This window comes from Battus philenor, unplaced genomic scaffold (genome assembly GCF_028537555.1).
Source record: "Battus philenor isolate CCGP_79_NKW_IND1 unplaced genomic scaffold, ilBatPhil1.0.hap1 SCAF_6, whole genome shotgun sequence".
In the NCBI taxonomy this organism is placed as follows: domain Eukaryota; kingdom Metazoa; phylum Arthropoda; class Insecta; order Lepidoptera; family Papilionidae; genus Battus; species Battus philenor.
In genome coordinates this window covers 9,170,710-9,189,999 of record NW_027181726.1, presented here as the reverse complement: position 1 = coordinate 9,189,999, position 19,290 = coordinate 9,170,710, and the positions used below count along the sequence as shown (strand labels likewise).

At 30.9% G+C, this 19,290-nt stretch overlaps 1 protein-coding gene across 1 annotated transcript; it reads left to right on the top strand.

The window, feature by feature from the left end:
- Window positions 1-3,986: 3,986 nt before the first annotated feature.
- On the top strand, window positions 3,987-17,577 carry LOC137930264 (sterol O-acyltransferase 1). The gene is made up of 10 exons (XM_068773482.1): window positions 3,987-4,426; window positions 4,564-4,805; window positions 5,066-5,217; window positions 6,020-6,156; window positions 12,528-12,667; window positions 13,516-13,645; window positions 14,703-14,849; window positions 15,613-15,750; window positions 16,498-16,675; window positions 17,232-17,577. Exons 2-10 carry the CDS (start codon window positions 4,576-4,578, stop codon window positions 17,387-17,389), a joined length of 1,410 nt encoding a protein of 469 aa, XP_068629583.1. The 5' UTR covers window positions 3,987-4,426; window positions 4,564-4,575; the 3' UTR covers window positions 17,390-17,577.
- The last annotated feature ends 1,713 nt before the right edge of the window (window positions 17,578-19,290 follow it).

Genomic DNA, 19,290 nt, shown 5'->3' with positions numbered 1-19,290 from the left:
AGCATTATGTTTCGTAGTTACATGTGCTATATGTTTTTATAAAGTACTGGCTGCAATCGCACACAGTACACACGCTAAAGTAACACAACACTTGGTTAATAAAGCCCACGTAATTCTGGATAATAACAGTGTTATGTTTTCATGTAATACCCATTTAGCGTGTTAACGATGGACATCCGAGCGTACCTACACACGTCCTTAGCTCGGATACACAGGCAGCACAAGAATAATAAAACCTCATAAAGATTTTATACTCCCTATGGTTATATCTCCCTTATAGCCTTTTCCAGCTTTTACGCAAAATAAAATAATAGGTAAATATTACATTTATCAATTTAATTATTTTAGTTAACACATTTGTAAAGAACTATATGGATCCATATCTTATTATTCAAGGCAATTTCTTACAGACAATCAAAATATGAAAATAATAGAACTAGTAGTGGGTAATCGACGTGTACATACAAACATATATATATTTATTTGTATACACTAACTTATATTTATACGTACAAATAAGAAATACATATAACACAATTCTACAATAAATTAGGACTTAACTTGAATAAATTTGAACTTACATGAGAGAGAACAAAGATAATGGAAAAAATACGTGAATAAATAATAACTTGTCATGAAAATACTTCTCAACGATTGTTTAGAAAATTGGTGGCGATTTCGCTTGTACATCATGTATGGACCGGTAACGCATTCTACAACCGAACGGCGTGTGGTAAAAGGTTTGATGATAAAAATGCTAATTTACTTGGTATCCTACATTCACACTGCTCATTTTTAAAAAAATTCAAAACATTACGTGCCATGATTATATACATTATCCTACTAGTTGATAATAATAACACTTAATAACACTTCCATTTTTAAAACAAAGTGAACACATGAAATGAAATAAAAACTGACTGATGTCGAGAATCAATCAACGTAATCCAACACGCTCTGCCCTTTCGAACAGATTTATAACACGATATGAAATTGACGCTATATTTAACCCTCAATCTGTTACAAAGATGAATGTATCACGATGAAAGATAGACCTTTTATATCGAAAAATAAGCATCTTAGAAAATACTAAGCGAATGCTATTTTACGCTTACAAAATAATGATCTCAATAAAATTTTCTTTGTTGTATTGGCTACGAAAACAAACTAACGGTGCTACAAGACAACATAGAGATATGTACGGCGTAACTATTGCGCTGTAGTTATATATATCTCAGTGCTACGCTTAGTGAGAAATTTGCACAGGCTTTCACAACACAAACCGTTAATGGCAAAGGTCGTGCGCTCGTCGTTCGTAGGCAACCTTTCAAGAATATTTCAGAAGCCATTGTTAATAACAAGTTTTACAACTCATTGCTATTTCAATACGTATTTTAATATTTCTGCGTCTTTCCATTGAGTGGTAGCAAAATATTTTATGTTAGTAATAAAACGATCCTCCGTGTTAGAGAAAATGTAGTCAATATTGTCGCAGTGATCAGCTTTACGGGATATATTATACGATTACCAACGAACATAAAGAAGCCATAAAATGGTATCGGCAGTAAATCTGACACTTTTGTTAACTTTATATATTTATATTGAACCAATCTTAGAAAGTAACGCTTTCTTAGCCAGTTTAAACACAAAAAGTAATATTATCAAACACATTTTTGTGTAACCGGATTGAAAAAAAAAGTGAATGTATTTAAAACATGCAATATAAGCGATGACAAATTTTGAATCCAAAAGACTTTAGAAAGCCAGCAAAAAAATTCGAATAATGTCTTGAATTTCTTACAATTATCAAAGGAATGTTAGTTTGATGACATATTGAATTCTATTTTTGTAAAAAAAAAAAAAAAAATAGGGGTTTAACTAGAACTGCAATTTTAGTTGACCCATGCATGACGACAGGCAGCATATTCAGGTAGGAAAGGTTTAGTGCGATTCTCCGCCTCGACCGACTTACTGCTTAGCATTGTACTCCCTACTATTTTAGTTAAATGCAGTATCTGTTTTTCAACAGAAATATCCATTTGCAAAGAAAGCATAAGAATAATTAGGTCACTTAGTTAAGGTTACAACAAATAAATAAATACAGACAAAATAATTATGCCCAAAAAGAATGCTTATTATAACGCAAACGATGTCACTACATGTCATTTGCGAGTGTAAACTTGTAAGAAATATAAACGTTAACAATATTATCGATAATGAAACACCAAAGTATTTATATAAGACTGAATTAAAAAGATCGTTAAAGTTACAAATAGTATCTTTCAACCAGCTTATTCGTACTATGAAAATTTATGGAACGGACCTAAGATCCAATCTCAAGCAACTAATACTTACTACTCAAGAAGCCTGTTCGAAGTCACTAGGGATTCAAACTTATTTAGAGGAGAATTAAAGTTGCTAAAATGGCTATCGATTTTTTCAGCAAATGTATACGTTTGTGCGTAATAAAATTATTCCGTTCAATTTTATTCTGTGCTTAGTTTGATAGCAAAATGAATAGATAACATACATATAATATAGATAAAAGGAGATAATAAATGTCTGCAATTTTAACCGCTTATAATAAATGGAGGTACCATTTGTCGTTGTAGTATTTAATATTATGTAATCAATAAATATTGCACTGTTATGTAAAAGACGCTACCTAAATATAACCAGGAATAGTCATTATCATTACAGCCTTAGGTATGCACCGTGTGAATTATATAAGGCTTTATCCCGGTAATTGGACCCGCGACCTACGATCGCAAGCCCCAGACCTCTTCCGCTAGGCTGTCACTGCTCGTTTACGTATTACAATATTAATAAACGTAATAATGACGGAGAAAATTTGCAAAATTTCTTTGGACTGTCCACATCTAGACCGAGGCCTGCCCCACAAATTTCTACTCGGACCTTCAGGAAGCTGCTCGTTTCTAGCATCTTTCGACAACTTTAACAAGATCTTCTGTCTATGCTTTGGGCGGAAGTACTTCACTTTGCTTAACATTCCGTGATCTCCACACAATATTCTTAAGGCGCAAGTGGCCATTTGTTCTGCGCGCTTTATGGCTTGTCCACTGCCACTCCAACTTGCCAATCTGCAGAACTCTTACTTTCGTTACGGATCTACTCATTTAATTCTATCTCAAATAATAATAAAGCGAAATTTAATTCAGAATTTGATTTTGGACGAATTTCAGGTTTTCATTATTTATCATATTTTACATAAAAACTACAATTTTCTTAAAACATGTTATTAATACAGAATATTTTAAACGATTATCTTTATATAAAATTAAATATATTTAATGAAACGTCACTTTATAGTGATCTTATTTGCTAAACTGGAGTAGCAATGATTACGCGCAATGCAATGTAAATATATCTGTAATAAATCAAGCAAAAATGTTTAATCTAATTGGTTCCAAGATTGTGCAAATAGATTAAGTGTTTTTACAATAAAGTACGGGAGTATTAAAATATTATATCAAACATATCGAGTTTTAATCTTGTGCTATCTTAATTTTTTGTATTAATATTGCATATTTACAGGATCAAAGTCCACTGGCAAATAAAAAAAATTAAAACATTGTTCGAGTTTCGCGAAAAGCCATACTATTCAACATTATCTAGATAAATTATTTAATATATTTTCAATTTAATTTTAGCTCAAACATTTCTTACAAACCGTTCTGTTATTTCTGGCACTGAATAGAGAAACTGGAAATTTAGTTAATGTATATTACATTACATCAGGTTTTGATATTCTATATATTCATATACTATATATTCAATTGTGATAAAGTACTATATGTTAATCAGCAGATAGTAATATTTTATCAAAGAAAACTTTTAAACAATTACAATGAATCGAACAACGCGCCCGACTGATATCCATTTGGCGTTACAATCGCACATTGTCACCATACGATAAAGAAACAAACAAAATGTTATTAGTAGTGAAAAATTCAACGCCAAGAACACTCGTGTCTCAAACAATATTATAATATACGTTTGCCCTTTGACTGTCCGCAATTAACATTTATTAATTAAAACTACCCGCATAAGATAACTAATTAGGTCAAATAATATTGTAGTGTTTACACGATGCTTTATAAAACGGCTCGTACTTTATAAACAATAAGTTACTATATTATATTAAAACTTTCCGCGGGCATTAAGTTTCATTAGAAAATTACTAGCGTTTGTCCACTAAAGTGTAGAAATCGGAGAGTTTAGTTTATCAATTTCATATTTGGACTGTTGTCTCGTGTGAAAGGTTAGTGAGATAGAAAACAATGTAATAAATTATCGTCAGCTATAGATTGAATCTGATGAAATAAACTTGTTCATTCACATTTATAACAACAATGTTAGCTGTACTGTGAAGACAAAAGTGATAACATTTGTTAACTTAAGGCCAGTAAGTATTAATTATATTATTTTAATAACACATTAAAGAGTATGTTTTTGTTTCTTCGGTGCACTAATAATTTTATACATTACTGTTCTATTTGTAACACGAACGAGATCGATTAATTCAATTAATATCTATTTTAGATTATAACAACAATGGAGGCAGGTAATTTACGGAAGCGTAAAAAAGAAATTGTTGTACAAAATGGGCTCATAAGACGAGACGAAGAGAAAGTACGAACTCCAGAATTCATTCACCGGGAGTCGCCTCTAACAGTACTTATTGAAGGATCACTCCACATCAGAGCCATTTATCACATATTTGTGGTAATCTTACTGGTTCTTCTCTGTGATACCGTCATTTACGACTTCGTAGAACGTGGAAAGCAAGTAAAATAATATTTAACTTATGATTTAATACAAATAATTTTGTTCCATACAAGATATTCAATGTTTTTCTCCACTTTCAATTACATAATTACAATGCCACAAGTTCCTATGTATATGATTCAATAGAATTACTCCAAAGAAACAAGCATTCCTTAATAAAATAAGTATATAGCAATGTTTGAATTACGAAGGTTTACCAGGAAGGATTTAATTTTAGTCGTTTTATTTTAAAAAAATTAAATATTTATCCTTTCAGGATAAACATCGGAGCAACTTCGGTGATTCATGGATTTGGAGATATAAGACGCGGAGCGAAGCTATGGCTGTTCGAGCTAGCAATCGCTCTCGCCTTTTATCCGGGATTAAGGATATACGCTGCAACGAGAAACATTTTTAGAAATTTTCCAGGTAAGACAATATATTTTATACAAATACCGCCGCACCAATATTTAAAGATTACTACTTTAGTGTATACGGAGTAAAATTTAATATACCACGATGGCGCAATCTCTGTTACGAAAATATTATATCCAATGCATATTTCGTACATTGTTATATGTAGTTACTTCATTATAAACATTGGATCAAAACATGTTTAATAAAAAGAAATTAATAAAAAGAAACGCAGATAAAAATGTACATAGGAGATTAATTATTTGAATGAAACCTAGGTAAATAATTAATTTATGCAAGTACAAAAAAAACTCTTTCGTTTATGATATTGTTACCCTATGAACATTAAATTTCTCACTCGGGTAGTCCGAGCTACGGACCAGCGAACTGTGAAGTGTTGTAAATGCCAATTAAAATTTTTAAAGGGGACGTTTTATTTAAAAATAGTGTTATAGACAAATTATTATGGATATTATTGATACCTCATTGTTTGTTTACAGAATACCACTCTTCAGTGAGAATAATATAAATATGACAAGGATTTTGTTATATTTCACTGCTTTTATTGTTTTTTGCATAATTTAAGATATTAATATAACATCTTTTGTTTTCTTTAATGACGATATTCATACTTTTAGGCAAGTAATTAGAAACTTCATCTCGCATATTGTTGTACAAAGGTGCAAAAATATGAAATGCTGTAATCATTAAATTGGTTTTTTAATGAATAACTTTTATGGGTTTTATGTATTTTAAAAAATGTTGCATGTATTTTTTAATTTCTTACTTTAAAATTGTATTTATTATGCTTTCGCAGTAATTCTCAGAATATGGTCCGTTTTGGGTATACTCGGCGTGATCATTTTGGAAGTTTTGGTTATCGCAATACCTGCTTGGGACCTCAGCAAAAAACATCTTGCTCTTGCTTCCTCTGCTACCGTGACTTGTGAAATGGTAAGTAGATATTTGCCTCTATTAAAATATTAGCATTTAAGAGCCATCATCGAATTTACTATTTTCGAGCAATCTCAGTATTTTTCAAATAATTTTTATTAAAATGTGTTATATATTTTTTACATTTAAGATTACAGTAAAATTGGTCAGTAAAGATATATTTCCATTGAACTAAAATTACAAATTAATTTGTGCCTGTAGAATTGTAGACAGACAAATTTATTAATAATTCCGAGTGCTCATGGTAAGAATTTTTGGAAATAGAAGCTAACGATTAATTGTTTTTATCATTAGTGGTTAATACAATTAGTTCAATAAAATAAAATGCTACAGAAGTTTCTAAATAAAATCCTACACACAATCTTGTTAAGCCACAGATGCATATTTCGTCGAACACACTTCCAGGTGGCAAAGCGCTTACGGCGTTTAATCTTATTCTCTTTGCAGTAACTAAGCTAGAAAGTTCCTTCAAGAGCTTTGACCTTTACAATATTGATTTCTCCATATTGAAAGGTAGACAAGGTTTTTGATGAAATCGGTAAACAGACTATAGAATAATGTTTCGCAATTCACAGTGCGTTTAACAGTCCGTTGTAAAGGTGCACGAGAGAGCTGGACTATCAGTTTATCTAAGATTTTCTTTAGCTTACATTAGCGCCACTTCAAAAAGTGTAACATAGTAAATAAATTTAAGATGTACTCCTCATATTAAACTTCTTATGCGGATCACATTTTTTATTGCGATGTAACACTATTAGTACAGGCTTTCGAAAGCATATAGCATTTAAGTGTGTCCACTTAAATTGAACGGACCACAGATTATTAATGAATTAAAGTTTTTATAACACATTTTTTGTAACTTGTAACTTTGTATGTAACTAAGCGTGCAGGTTGATCACCTGATTGTAAATAAATGTAAATAAATAAATGTGTGTAAATAATACACCGTATCCATAATTGAGTACGAGAGTAAAAAACCTTGAGTAGCCGTGCTATTGTGTTTATCAATATGAAACATACGATAGTCTCAGCCTAGTAGCAGTAAGTTTGAGCTCTTAAATATTATAACGTGACAAAAGTAAACTACACTATAGTATTCACCTCTTCACTCACATGTGCCCATTTGACTACTTTTTTGCGGCTCTCTCACAAAACAGTATAAAAATATTTAAAAAAAACGTACTTTAAAGCCATAATGTAAACTATTTTATCGTAACTATCCCTTCTTTCCGAGAAAATACGCGGATTAAATCAGAAACCAGAGGAGAAATTGAAAATTAAAAATCTATTCGGAAAATCTTCTTTCAATAATAATATAAATTTTATTTTATTTTTATTTTATAAAGTGCCCAATAATTTATTTAAAATGTCTTTACTAAAGCAAATTAACGTTTTTAATAGATTCTCTTTGAAGTATTAAAATTGATACCAATTTAAATTTTGTTTTGGTTTCCTATATTTCATTCTTTTAAATAACAAGTTTAGGACACTTCACAGGATTAAACCAAGATGATCCCGTGCAAACGGCACTTATCTCTGAAAAAATATATTTTCTAGCTTTCTTTTATGTTGTACAAAATAGATAATTAAATGATAAAACAGATAAGCAAGCTCATCCTCGTTAGTAAATCGTCCTTATACACTTAAACTGTTCCTTAATGAAGCAAAGCTGATCATTACTGCCGTGCCCAATATCCGTAAATAAGACGAGAGGTTACGGTATAGCAAAAAGCGATACTATTTGCGGTATAGCAATAAAATTCGACACACAATAAAAAAATGGAAAAAAAAATATTCTTAATTCAATCTGGTTATCTTTCAATTTTGATTGTAATTTCATTAAATTTTATAATAAATATTAACAGCATGTCATGTCGGCATTAGTAAATATATAAAATTAAAGTACTTGATATAAATTAATAAAATCGTCCATTCCAAAATAAACAAATCATTACATGGAAGTATTTAATTAAAAAACTGTCAGAATAATTTTAGAAAATAAATGTTTTATTAGTTTATAACCGATAGTTGTGATTTATACAATATTTTCGTTATTGTATTATATATACATTTGATTTTCCGAAAGTATTAATATAAATTCACCTTCAATTCCTCTAAAAAATGTTCGAATATATTTTTTTTGTAATATATCCAACAATAAAAATAACTCAGTTTAATATAAAAACTCAAGCTTGGCAAATATTATTCAATGTTTTATGTGAATGTATAGTATACTTTATAATAATAAGGCTTGTTTCTTTTGCCTATTTATTTTTGAACATCTTAGACAGGTTTACTTTTTAATAAGAAGGGACGGCGGAATAATTTATGGCTACATTAAAGCATCCGGCTTGAGAATAATAAGGTTTTAAAACGTTATTCAGAGTAAATATCAAATAACGTTTCAACATAAAAATGAAGCTTTAAACTTTTGCTAGTTAATATAAACAACGTGAAATTTCTGGTAACAAAAAAAATGATGAAATTTTTTGGGAAGTCATCTCCGAAAATATCTAATTTAAAAATGTTAAAACATTTCAGTGTCAATCATTTTACAGAGGGCGCTTATCTTTTGCCTCCATGTACACGGTTTGTCTCTAAATATATTTCATGAAATTATAAAAAAGACTACTGGTTATTTTCATACAACAACACAAGCAATTAGTTTAAAAACGTAAATATACGCAGTACTGAATATTTTTTATTTATATTTTAACTTTTCCGTTTGATACCTATGAACACAACCTATTATTGAATTAAAGTATTAATAAAATTAAAGCTTGCTCCTTGCATGTGGCTACGAGTTAAATCACCATTAATCAATAATCATAATTAGAAAGAAATCAAAAATTACGCCAAAAAAGAAATAGCTAATTTTGCATCAACAATTATTCGTATTTTCATAAATTAATTGAAATTTACGAATATAAATGTATGTTATTAATTTTATAAAGAAATGATAAAATTAAATAATAAATATAACTTAATGAAGCATAACCTACAGAGGAAAAGAAAACAAATCATATAATTTCCTTTTGTGACAGTGTTTATTAACAAAACAGAAACATTCAGACGTTAAATAGGTAAAAGGGTAATTTATACAAGGGGCAAAAACTGTAGCATACGTAGCGCTAGCGCCTGACGTCGAAGTAATCACAATAACAGCAATCATAAACTTCCACGAGCTTACGTAAAACTACTCGACAAAGTAGTTGTTACAAAACTCCGTGCTGTACCTAACATTCGTTCAGGCGATTTTGTTATAGTTATGTCAATGTTAAAAAAAAACACTAATATTTGAGACGTTAATTTTAAAAGTTGCCTAAGTCACTTTGTTTTTAAGTCAGATACCGTTCAAATGTATGTAGTGTTGCCATTAACTCGATTTTTTTGAAAAGTGACTTATCTTAGTCTTATTATTCAAAATAAATTTCATTTATTAATATTGACAAAGTTATCATAAAGATGCTCTACTGTGTATTATGCATACACAGTATTAATTAAAAAGTAAAATAGAATTGTTATTGAAATTGAATTAATTATATAAAATAAAAACAGGATTCTTATTGAAATAACCTCTTTAGAATCATTTCAGATTTTGTTATATTAATTACATTTGGGCGCAGTTCTGGGATAACATCACGTAAAAACATTTTTTATACTTTAACATCAGTTTTGTTGCCAGATTTTACAAAACAGTAATAAGCACTTAGTATATAAGTACAGCCTGTTTCGTAAAATAAATTAAGTAGCAGTTATATTTTAAAATCGTCCTTTATTAAACATTACTTGTAGTATTACTAATCTTTCAACCCATAAACGTCCACTGCAAGGCCTTCCCCGAAGATATCTATGAGTGGATATACCATCATCGCCACGCTTTACGGTGTGTTGGCGATCGCAATATGGTAGTATGGTACGAAAAGGACGAACATGCCCATCGTCTGGAAACTTGTGTGTGAGCGGTAGCAATCCTATATAATTAATGCACAAATTGTGAATTATAAAAGATTGCGTCCCGGGAATCGCACCCTCGACTTACAATTACAAGTATCAGTCCTCTACCGCTGGGCTACCACTGCTGGGTTTAATATAGGCTAGCTACCACTGCTCAGTAAGACAGTGGCGTAGCTAGGGGGTGGCGAGCGGGGCGGCCGCACCAGGCACCACAAGCAGGGGGGGCACCAAAGTTCAAAATATTTTTTTTGGAATTTTTTTTGAATGATGAATAATGAAATGTTAAAAGAAAAATGAAAACCATAAATTAAAGTAAATAACATAAAAAGAATATCAAATTTTACTATTTTTATGCTAGAAAAGTTGTTAAATAAAATGAACACTAAAAAAATAAACGGTTACGAATTATAATATACACAGTGTTTAAGCCTTTTCATTCACAAAACACATAGTGTTTTTTAAAAGGGCCTTAAATGACAAAATAATAAATTATTACATTATTGCAAGATTATTTAATGATAAATAGATTAAATAATCTTGCAATAATGTCAATAGAACATGAACTAGACGACACAATGATTTTGAAATGTGATTAATGACTTTGCAGGCCAAAAAGCGAGGAATGTTCGTTCATAAATTTTCCCAACAAATTTTATTAAGATCTTATGTTATTTTATATATATTTATTATTATTTTGAATCAAAAAAAAAGTTATATTAACTACATTTTGTTCTGGATTTTGAAATTATTTAAACTCTTTAGGAGGGGGGGGGGGGGGGGGCACCAAGCCCCAATCTGCCCCAGGCCCCAAATACCATAGCTACGCCACTGCAGTAAGATTAACATTTAGGTTAACTAGATTATTAATATTCATACTTTATATTTGGAAAGTATTTTGGTGCCCAAATATAAAAAGAAATTGTTTTCTAATAAAGAATTAATAAACAACGTGATTAAAACATTAATTATGTCATAATATAAATGAAAGTAACCGATATAGTCCAGCAATTTGCAAGTTAAAGTGGCTCTGGGCACAAAGCGAACAGTTGACCGCTTGTTTTTTAAAATTCTGGGATTTAGACCGTGGAACGGGAAGCGCAGCGTAGGATGTTAACTTAGAGGGTGGACAGACACGCATGTTAAGTTTTTCAGAAGACGCTGGATGCAAGCCGCTTCCGACAACCGTATTGGCATCTAATCTCTATATATCTATATCTATCTCTAATCTAAAGAGAGCTATTTAGCACTAGAAATGATAATGATTTATATAATTAGAATAATAACATTGTAACGGAAGATTAAAAATAGAAGGTAATCGTAGGACGATGTTAATGTTAAATAAAAGAAGGATCTGAATATATGGGTTAAAAATATACCTTACTTTGCCAATGGCATATGTGTGACTTCTAATTACATACTAGTATCGTACGTAGATTTAGAGGTCGTGCGGCAAAACAGCGAAAGTGAAATGTAACATAAATCAGGCGAGACCCTTGTCAGGGCCGAAACTGTGCCTTTAAATAACGGCATCCGCACCGGTGGCGCTGACGGAACCCCATTACCTAGAGCATGGCCATCTGCCACCCGCCGTAAGCTCGCCACCTACACTTGACCACCCGGCCTCCATAAAGCGTCATTTATTATTTAAACATTCCTGCCGCCGCGTGTCCGAAAACTTTATAAATTTCATAGTTTAGTTTGAATTTGTTAAAAACTTTTCATTATTTCATTAATACAGTCTAGTTTAACTACAAATCCGGATGTTAGGCGGCATAACATCGACTATTGGTCTTCCTTTTACTATTCTGACTTCCCTTTGTTGTTCCGAAATATATCATAAACAACTGTCCTTTTAAAAACAATCAATATCTATAGGGTGATTGGTTATAGGTGTAAAAGCTTAATAGTAGTAAATGCTTATTGCTTTGAAAAAAATATTAAGAGTTTTCACAGATGCTTTCACACCAATCACCCTATATAAAGTAATCACACTAAAATATGATATACATTTATTTTCTATTGGAATGGGACAGGCTAGTAACGTTCTGAGCATATAAAATCTGCGGAGACAGATAGTAGACAAAAGTTAATTTTTAATTTGCAGGAATCCGAATTTTGAAAACACTTTTTCTTAATATATTATCATTACGTTATTAATTATTTCTGAAACCATTGATTTCTGTATAGGGTAGACCATACATGAATTGACGCAAATGAGATATACTTTTACCCTTTTAATTCTTTTAGACCCATAAACAAATCATCATGTTTTTATAGTCACATAAAAGTTTCAACACCGTTTACGAGTTACAAATTAAATTGTAGTATTTATAAACCTGTACGTTTTAGTTTTGAACAAATTAATGGTGGAGAAGTTGGTTGTTAATTTTTTAATTCGATTTTTAAAATTCCAGTTCAGATTTGCAATGAAAATTCACGCTGCTGCATTCGCTTGCGCCCCTCGGAGTATGGATAATGTACAACTACCAACATTGAAACATTACATTTACTTTCTCTTCGCTCCAACTTTAGTGTACAGACACGAATATCCAAGGTAACTGCGTTTACAATTATATTTTATTTTGTAGTGACTAAAATTTTAAAAAAAATGTATAACAAGAAGGATATTCGAGGAAGTACAGATGGACTAAAATTACTTAGATTATCTTTTTTGCAATTAAATCTAACTAGTCCATTTGTACTAAAAAACATCATAATATATTATATATTATATATTTTCATTATGATGTTCTTAGTTTTTGTCATAGATATGTCAAAAAATAATTGAAGTTAAACTACAGGCCTTCAATTTTGAAAACAATTTTGGGAACCATTGAGGCGTTAAAAGCTTTAACTAAAACTCTAATTTTTGGTGTCGATACTTTCATAGAAAGTTTACTTATCTCTATCAATGAATACGTATAGTTTTTACAATTCAAATCAAAGATTGTATCTTAATAATAATAACTTAATAGACTTTCATTACTAAATTATCTCAACTAATTTTTATGCACTGTTTTTACTAAGTTCAAAGATATCTCTGAGGGATATATCATAATCACCACGCTTGACAGGCGGGTTGGCGATCATAATACCCCACGTATTATGGTACGCAGGGGACGGTGCTGCCTATCATCTTGAAACGTGTTTGTCAGCAGTGGTAATCCTACATAATTAATGCACAAAGAGTGAACAATTGAATTATAAATTTTTTTTCCGGGAATCCCACACCTACAACACACAACCTACGATCGCAGGTCTTAGTTCTCCATCGCTAAACTATCATAACTCGTATAGGCGCTTTTAATGCCCACTTATTAACACATTGAGAATTTCTATTATTAAAATAAATAGTACGTGCATTGTTTTCCGATATTTATTCAGTTTTGTACTTTTTTACAGGACCCAGAAAATTAGATGGAGTGTTGTATTATTCCATTTTGTCGAAGTCACAGCTATAATATTTTACAATAGTTTTCTTTGGGAGAGATTTATTTTGCCATACTGGTCCGATTATGGGAAAGAGCCAAAGGTAAATCTTGCCATATTACTAAATTTTGCCTAAAATTTAAAGTTAAAAAAGTTGTTGTTTGTTTATCAAGAGACAAATCGTATATATAGCATATAGCTATATGGAAGTATTAAAAAATATCGTAATTAAAGTATTGCCAGATAGTAATTCCACGACCGTGCCCATTGCACAACGTACAAATACAATACCTGGTTTTACTTGTTCCGGACTTTATTTTGAGACCGCTATTGTACCGCTGTACTGGAGTACATCAAATCTATTACTGGTTTTCCCGACATACTAAATACAGCTAAATTGTATATCCCATTCCAGTAAAACATAAATCAATGTTACATATTTTCCTATTTATTGATTCAATGTAAAATAAATATTTTAATTTTTTAAATCGATAAATGCATTCATATAAATTTGGAGCGTGTGAATTAACAAACGCGCGAAGTTTAAAGCGAACTATTAAACGAGCGAACTTAATAATGATAAAATTTTGAACAGTCTTCAAATTTCCTGAGTATTTATTTAATTCCACGCAATTTTGTTACTTTATTTGTAAGAACCATCTAGGTATCAGTAAAATTAAATTAAAAAAAAACGTTAATGAAGTCTTTCTCAAGCTATGATGTGATCATGGGAACACGTAGTCATTTTTATGCATATTATAAAAAATCTAAAAAATATCTTATAGGATTTTGTTATATTAAGTGGTGTAATAATTGAAGGCTTCAAGAATATATTACAAAAAAAGTTTCTTCAATGAAGTCAATAGTTTGAGAGTGAATTCAAAAATAAAATTAAAGTGCCGATTTTATGTATTTTATTGAAATTATTACGGACGTACTAAACATTCGATAAATCCCATAAGGGATAATAATCTTCATCCGGTGGGCGTCCACACCTGGACTTAAGCGTCCTCCATAGATATCCATATAAGGAGTGTGATGTGCTATATTTTGCCTCACTTGGTACAGGAGTTAACAAAAGCAGTTTTTTCCAAATGTATTTTAAAGATGCTACTGCCCATAATAATAAGATGTTATCAAATTATATTCCATTTTTCTAGGTAGAGGCAGGCGCTGTTGTTCGCGCCATGTTCGCATGTGTGCTGCCCGGAGTTATTTCCTTTCTGTGTGGTTTTTACTGTCTTCTCCATGCTTGGCATAATGCTTTTGCAGAAATGTTAAAATTCGGCGATCGATTGTTTTACGAAGTAAATATAACCAAAATTTATTTTTCATATTTTAATATCCAAATCCTTCAAATCCTCGAGGAAAATAATGGACATGAAATAGCCTCTGATGCGTATTGAAGATGGTAAGAGGATTATCCGTCGAAGTAATTTAATTAGGACCGGCCTAAACCCGGCACTTAATTTTCGAGAATACTGCTAAACTGTAATCTCCCGGCGCCAATTCTATTGCCAAAGTTGCCATTGTAAATAAAATTATATTAAATGTTTTCAATTTTAATTAATTATATTATGATTAATAAATAAATAAAAATTGAATAATGATTATATATTCTGATTCAATTTATTTCATTTTAACACAAATGCCAAAACAAATACGGGAGATAATTTAATAGATTGATTATTGAAGAGAATAGATAAAATCAGTTCTATTATAATTTTATTTTAACCTTTCGAACTATCAAAACTAGACATGTCGCTAATCGGTTTGGCATTGTGACCATTTCACTGCTGTGAGTTCTGAAATCATAAGTATAAATACATTTATCTTATTCCTAATAACTAACGAGATGGAACTTGTTTTGTCATTTTCTGTTATGTTTTTTGTTTGATGAATGCAAAATAGTATACAGATCACCTAGTGATAAACCCCCGTGGCGCCTACGAATATATATTTACCGAAAATGTCAAGTTCATTTTCATCAATCTTCAACAATGCTTCACATTGAGATTTTAAATTGAATCTGTTTGTAGTCGTCAGAAACAATGAATGTTTTTTTTTTAGGAATGGTGGACCACTTCACAGTTTTCTCGGTATTATCGTGCATGGAACCGTGTAGTTTACTCCTGGTTACGTGATCACATATTCAGACCACTAGCGCCGCGAGTGGGGCGTTCAGTTTCGATTTTAACTGTTTTTTTCGTAAGTTTATTTAAATAATTAACATTTATTCACAGCACATCTGAAACAAAATACTTACATCTATTAAAAACTGCTAAACCCTAAAGCTGATTGTAATTAGTAATTAGAACCAACTTGTAGCATTGTTTTCAAAATTAAAACCTTCCAATTTTTAACTTTCTGCATCACGAACTCCATTGACGTCATGAATTCGATGAACTCATGATGCTTATGAAATTGGAAGTTACGTCGTAAAGCGACCTTTATTGATATTTAATGCCTGAATTACCACTATACCTCATCATAAAGGTTTATAAGGTTACACGAAGTCATTTTAAGTCTATTTTAATAGCATATCAATAGGACCAAATTGCTGATTATAAATACACAGCAGACACGATTATCAAAAGAAGTGATTAAAGGTAACTGATAGAAAAATAATCCAAATTTTACTGATAAAATAAATTATATCAATTATATCTTAAATATGGGATTCGACACTGATATTTTTAACTGCTAGATATATGTGCAGATATTTATAGCAGTTATCTTTAATTTAAAAAAATTATGACGATTTTGCATTTATAACTCATTACGGATAAAAATACCAATGCTATCGCTAAGGGCAAGACTGATTCGTCTTATTTTCTTTTCCTAGTTAACCTATTTTCGATTACTATAAAATTCAATGTTACTCACTCGAGCTATGAAAAAAATTAATTAATGAATTTATTTTTATAACTTTAACAAATCATTATAATTTTTCAGGTGTCATCTGTAGCGCATGAGGTAGTACTATCCTTATCATTTGGATTTTTTTACCCAGTTCTTATGATGGAGTTCGGAGTGTTTGGACTTCTTTTGTTACCACTTACTGCTTCAAGCGGACGACGATTCCCGAGCATTCTTAATCTATTAATGTGGCTGTCATTCTTCTTTGGTAATGGTATGTATATTCGTTCAACAATTTTTTAAGGTTCAATTTTTTCAAGTTTATGTATATTCTTAAATAACTTACAAGAAAACAGGGTAAGAACTCCGAGCAGATCATAATTTTCAACCCTTTTTTGGAACACAATCGTGAAATATTAATTTAAACCAAATGTGATAATGCCTGTCTTAGCTCATGATTAATAATAAATTCATTGTTTATTAATAACGATATAGTAACTACAGATTATTGCCATAGCTTTAATAAAAAAAGGAAATGATTTCCACCTTAAACTTAATTAATTAAGAGGCTAAAGAAGAACAGAGTGCTTCGTTAAAATAATTACGTCTTCGATCATTCGATCTCATTCGTTTAGTACACGTTAGACGTCTGCCGTAAACGAATGTTTCACGACGATACCCTGAATATTTGCAAAATATATTTTCTATTAACGGTGCCATGTTCACATCAATTACTTTAATATTTTATGTATAATTATTAGTTAAATAAAAGTAGTAAATATATATGTTTAATCTGAAAAGTCATGTAATGTATCTTACTTTTTTTTCAGGCCTTTTGTGGAGTCTTTATTCAATGGAATATTTTGCTCGCAAAAATTGTCCACCATCGGAAAACGACAGCTTTTTTATACCAAAATCCTGGTCTTGTCCAGAAATAGTGCTGAAACCCAATTGGAGTTTTCAAAATCCTTTCCAAATTATATATTAATTAGTGTTTGAATAATCAAAACTTTATTCAGAATATTTTGGCAATGTTACAATTAAAATGATAATATTTTCATGAAAAGCGCTAAGATAAAGATTAGTAATGAAAAAGAGATGCAATTCAATAAAAATTCTTCCATGTACATATTCGTCAAATAATGACTATGTGATTATCGAAGTTGTTAATTAAAAGTTAAGTACAGAATACTTTTTTATTCCAGGAATGATCTTTCTTAGTACCCCGAAATCAGTAAACTCATTACCAATAAAAGAGAATAATAAAAAGAAAAATTAGCTAGACCAAAAGTTGTCTCCGAACTTAAAATGTTAATCAAAACAATTTTTGATTAAAATGTAAATATTATATTTATTATTTTAAAAATATACAGTTTATCAGTAACAGACGTACAAAGACAAAAAATAAAAATATAACAATAACAAACGGCATACACGTAATGCATTATTAGTGATCTAACTAACTTCGAATTCAAGTTACAATTTTTTTTTATTACAAAATTATGCGCAGGGAACCATTTATGATTGTCGTCTTGAGATATAAAATCGAACTACAGTGTGCGGGGAAGTGATAATAACATCCTAAGGTATTCGAATAGCCTGTCGAGAGAGGCAGACAAATGTCAAGCAATTTGTTCTTAATCATCTCGTATGCGTCTTGTTAATCGTACCCTTTTTTACATTTATTATTCCCAGTAATTTAAACAGCTTCGACTCCACTCTACATATAACTCATATGCGTCTTGTTAATCGTAACCTTTTTTACATTTATTATTCCCAGTAATTTAAACAGCCTCGACTCCACTCTACATATAAGAAGACGGTGATACATGCTCAACATTGCTTGGTGCAATAAGCACACAAACTTTAGGCGATAAGCACAAATGGGAAGCGCAAGAATACCTTTTTTTTTAAAAAAAAAGTACATGTCCTTGACACGTACACTACGACCCGGTCTGTGCGACAACGATTGCTTAGAACCAAACAAAACATATAAAGGATTGCCTACTACTTACTCGCGATATCGCAACGTGCCAGTAAAGTTTATTTCTGTTATTGATAGAAAGGTTCGCTGCACAAATTTTCACGATAATGCGATAATAACCACCTCTCATACACTCTCCCATCGGAATGCTAAACGCGTTGTGAATGAAATTCTAAACTGAGATCCCCTCGTGGGGACATTTAAGTCGAGTCACTCTTTGGAGCGTTCACCGATGTGACCTTAGAACTTGAGTGCAATCCCCCAAAGTACCCTTTGAACTTTTGTTTCTGTAACGAGATCGGGGTTAACCGTCTTTAGGGCTCTGACTTTTTGAGCCCGTGTCGTGATTCGAATATCCCGAATGACCAAACAGCGCTACTCCGTGAAAAAAAAATATTTATTCCGATGACGTTTCTCTTTCATTCGGAATTCTACGATTATTTAGACCTTATACCCCTCTTTCTTCTCCGTTTTGAGTTATTTTAACAAATCAGACAATTTTACGTCCATCTACATAATTTTAACCGCAAGACGTCCTCTACTAGTCATATGCCCCTACATGAAATTCGACGTCCTAAATCCTAATTTTACGTTACCGTATATATGACCACCGTTTTTGTTAGACATGTGTTATGTCGTGCTCTCGGGAACCTCATTACTATTTATAAACTCATTCATTTTTATAAGAAAATTGGAGTAATTCCGGCTGAAACTTTTAATAGCACTCGTTATGAAATATAAAATAGAGTTTCAGAATTGTAGAATAACGACCAAATAACAATGAAATTTTTAACAATATTCTTTATATTATGATGTCTTTTTTAACAGAACAAAGACTTAAATGTTTATTTTAAAACACAAATTTTAGTTTATCTAAGTAAACGCAAACTATTTTGAATTATGAA

What these genes read in the sequence shown, in the direction of transcription:
- LOC137930264 (XM_068773482.1), top strand. Translation starts at nt 4,576, where the DNA reads ATGGAGGCAGGTAATTTACGGAAGCGTAAAAAAGAAATTGTTGTACAA. An exon ending in GACTTCGTAGAACGTGGAAA is followed by an intron (nt 4,806 to 5,065) that starts GCAAGTAAAATA and finishes TTATCCTTTCAG; the next exon opens with GATAAACATCGGAGCAACTT. An exon ending in TACAGACACGAATATCCAAG is followed by an intron (nt 12,668 to 13,515) that starts GTAACTGCGTTT and finishes ACTTTTTTACAG; the next exon opens with GACCCAGAAAATTAGATGGA.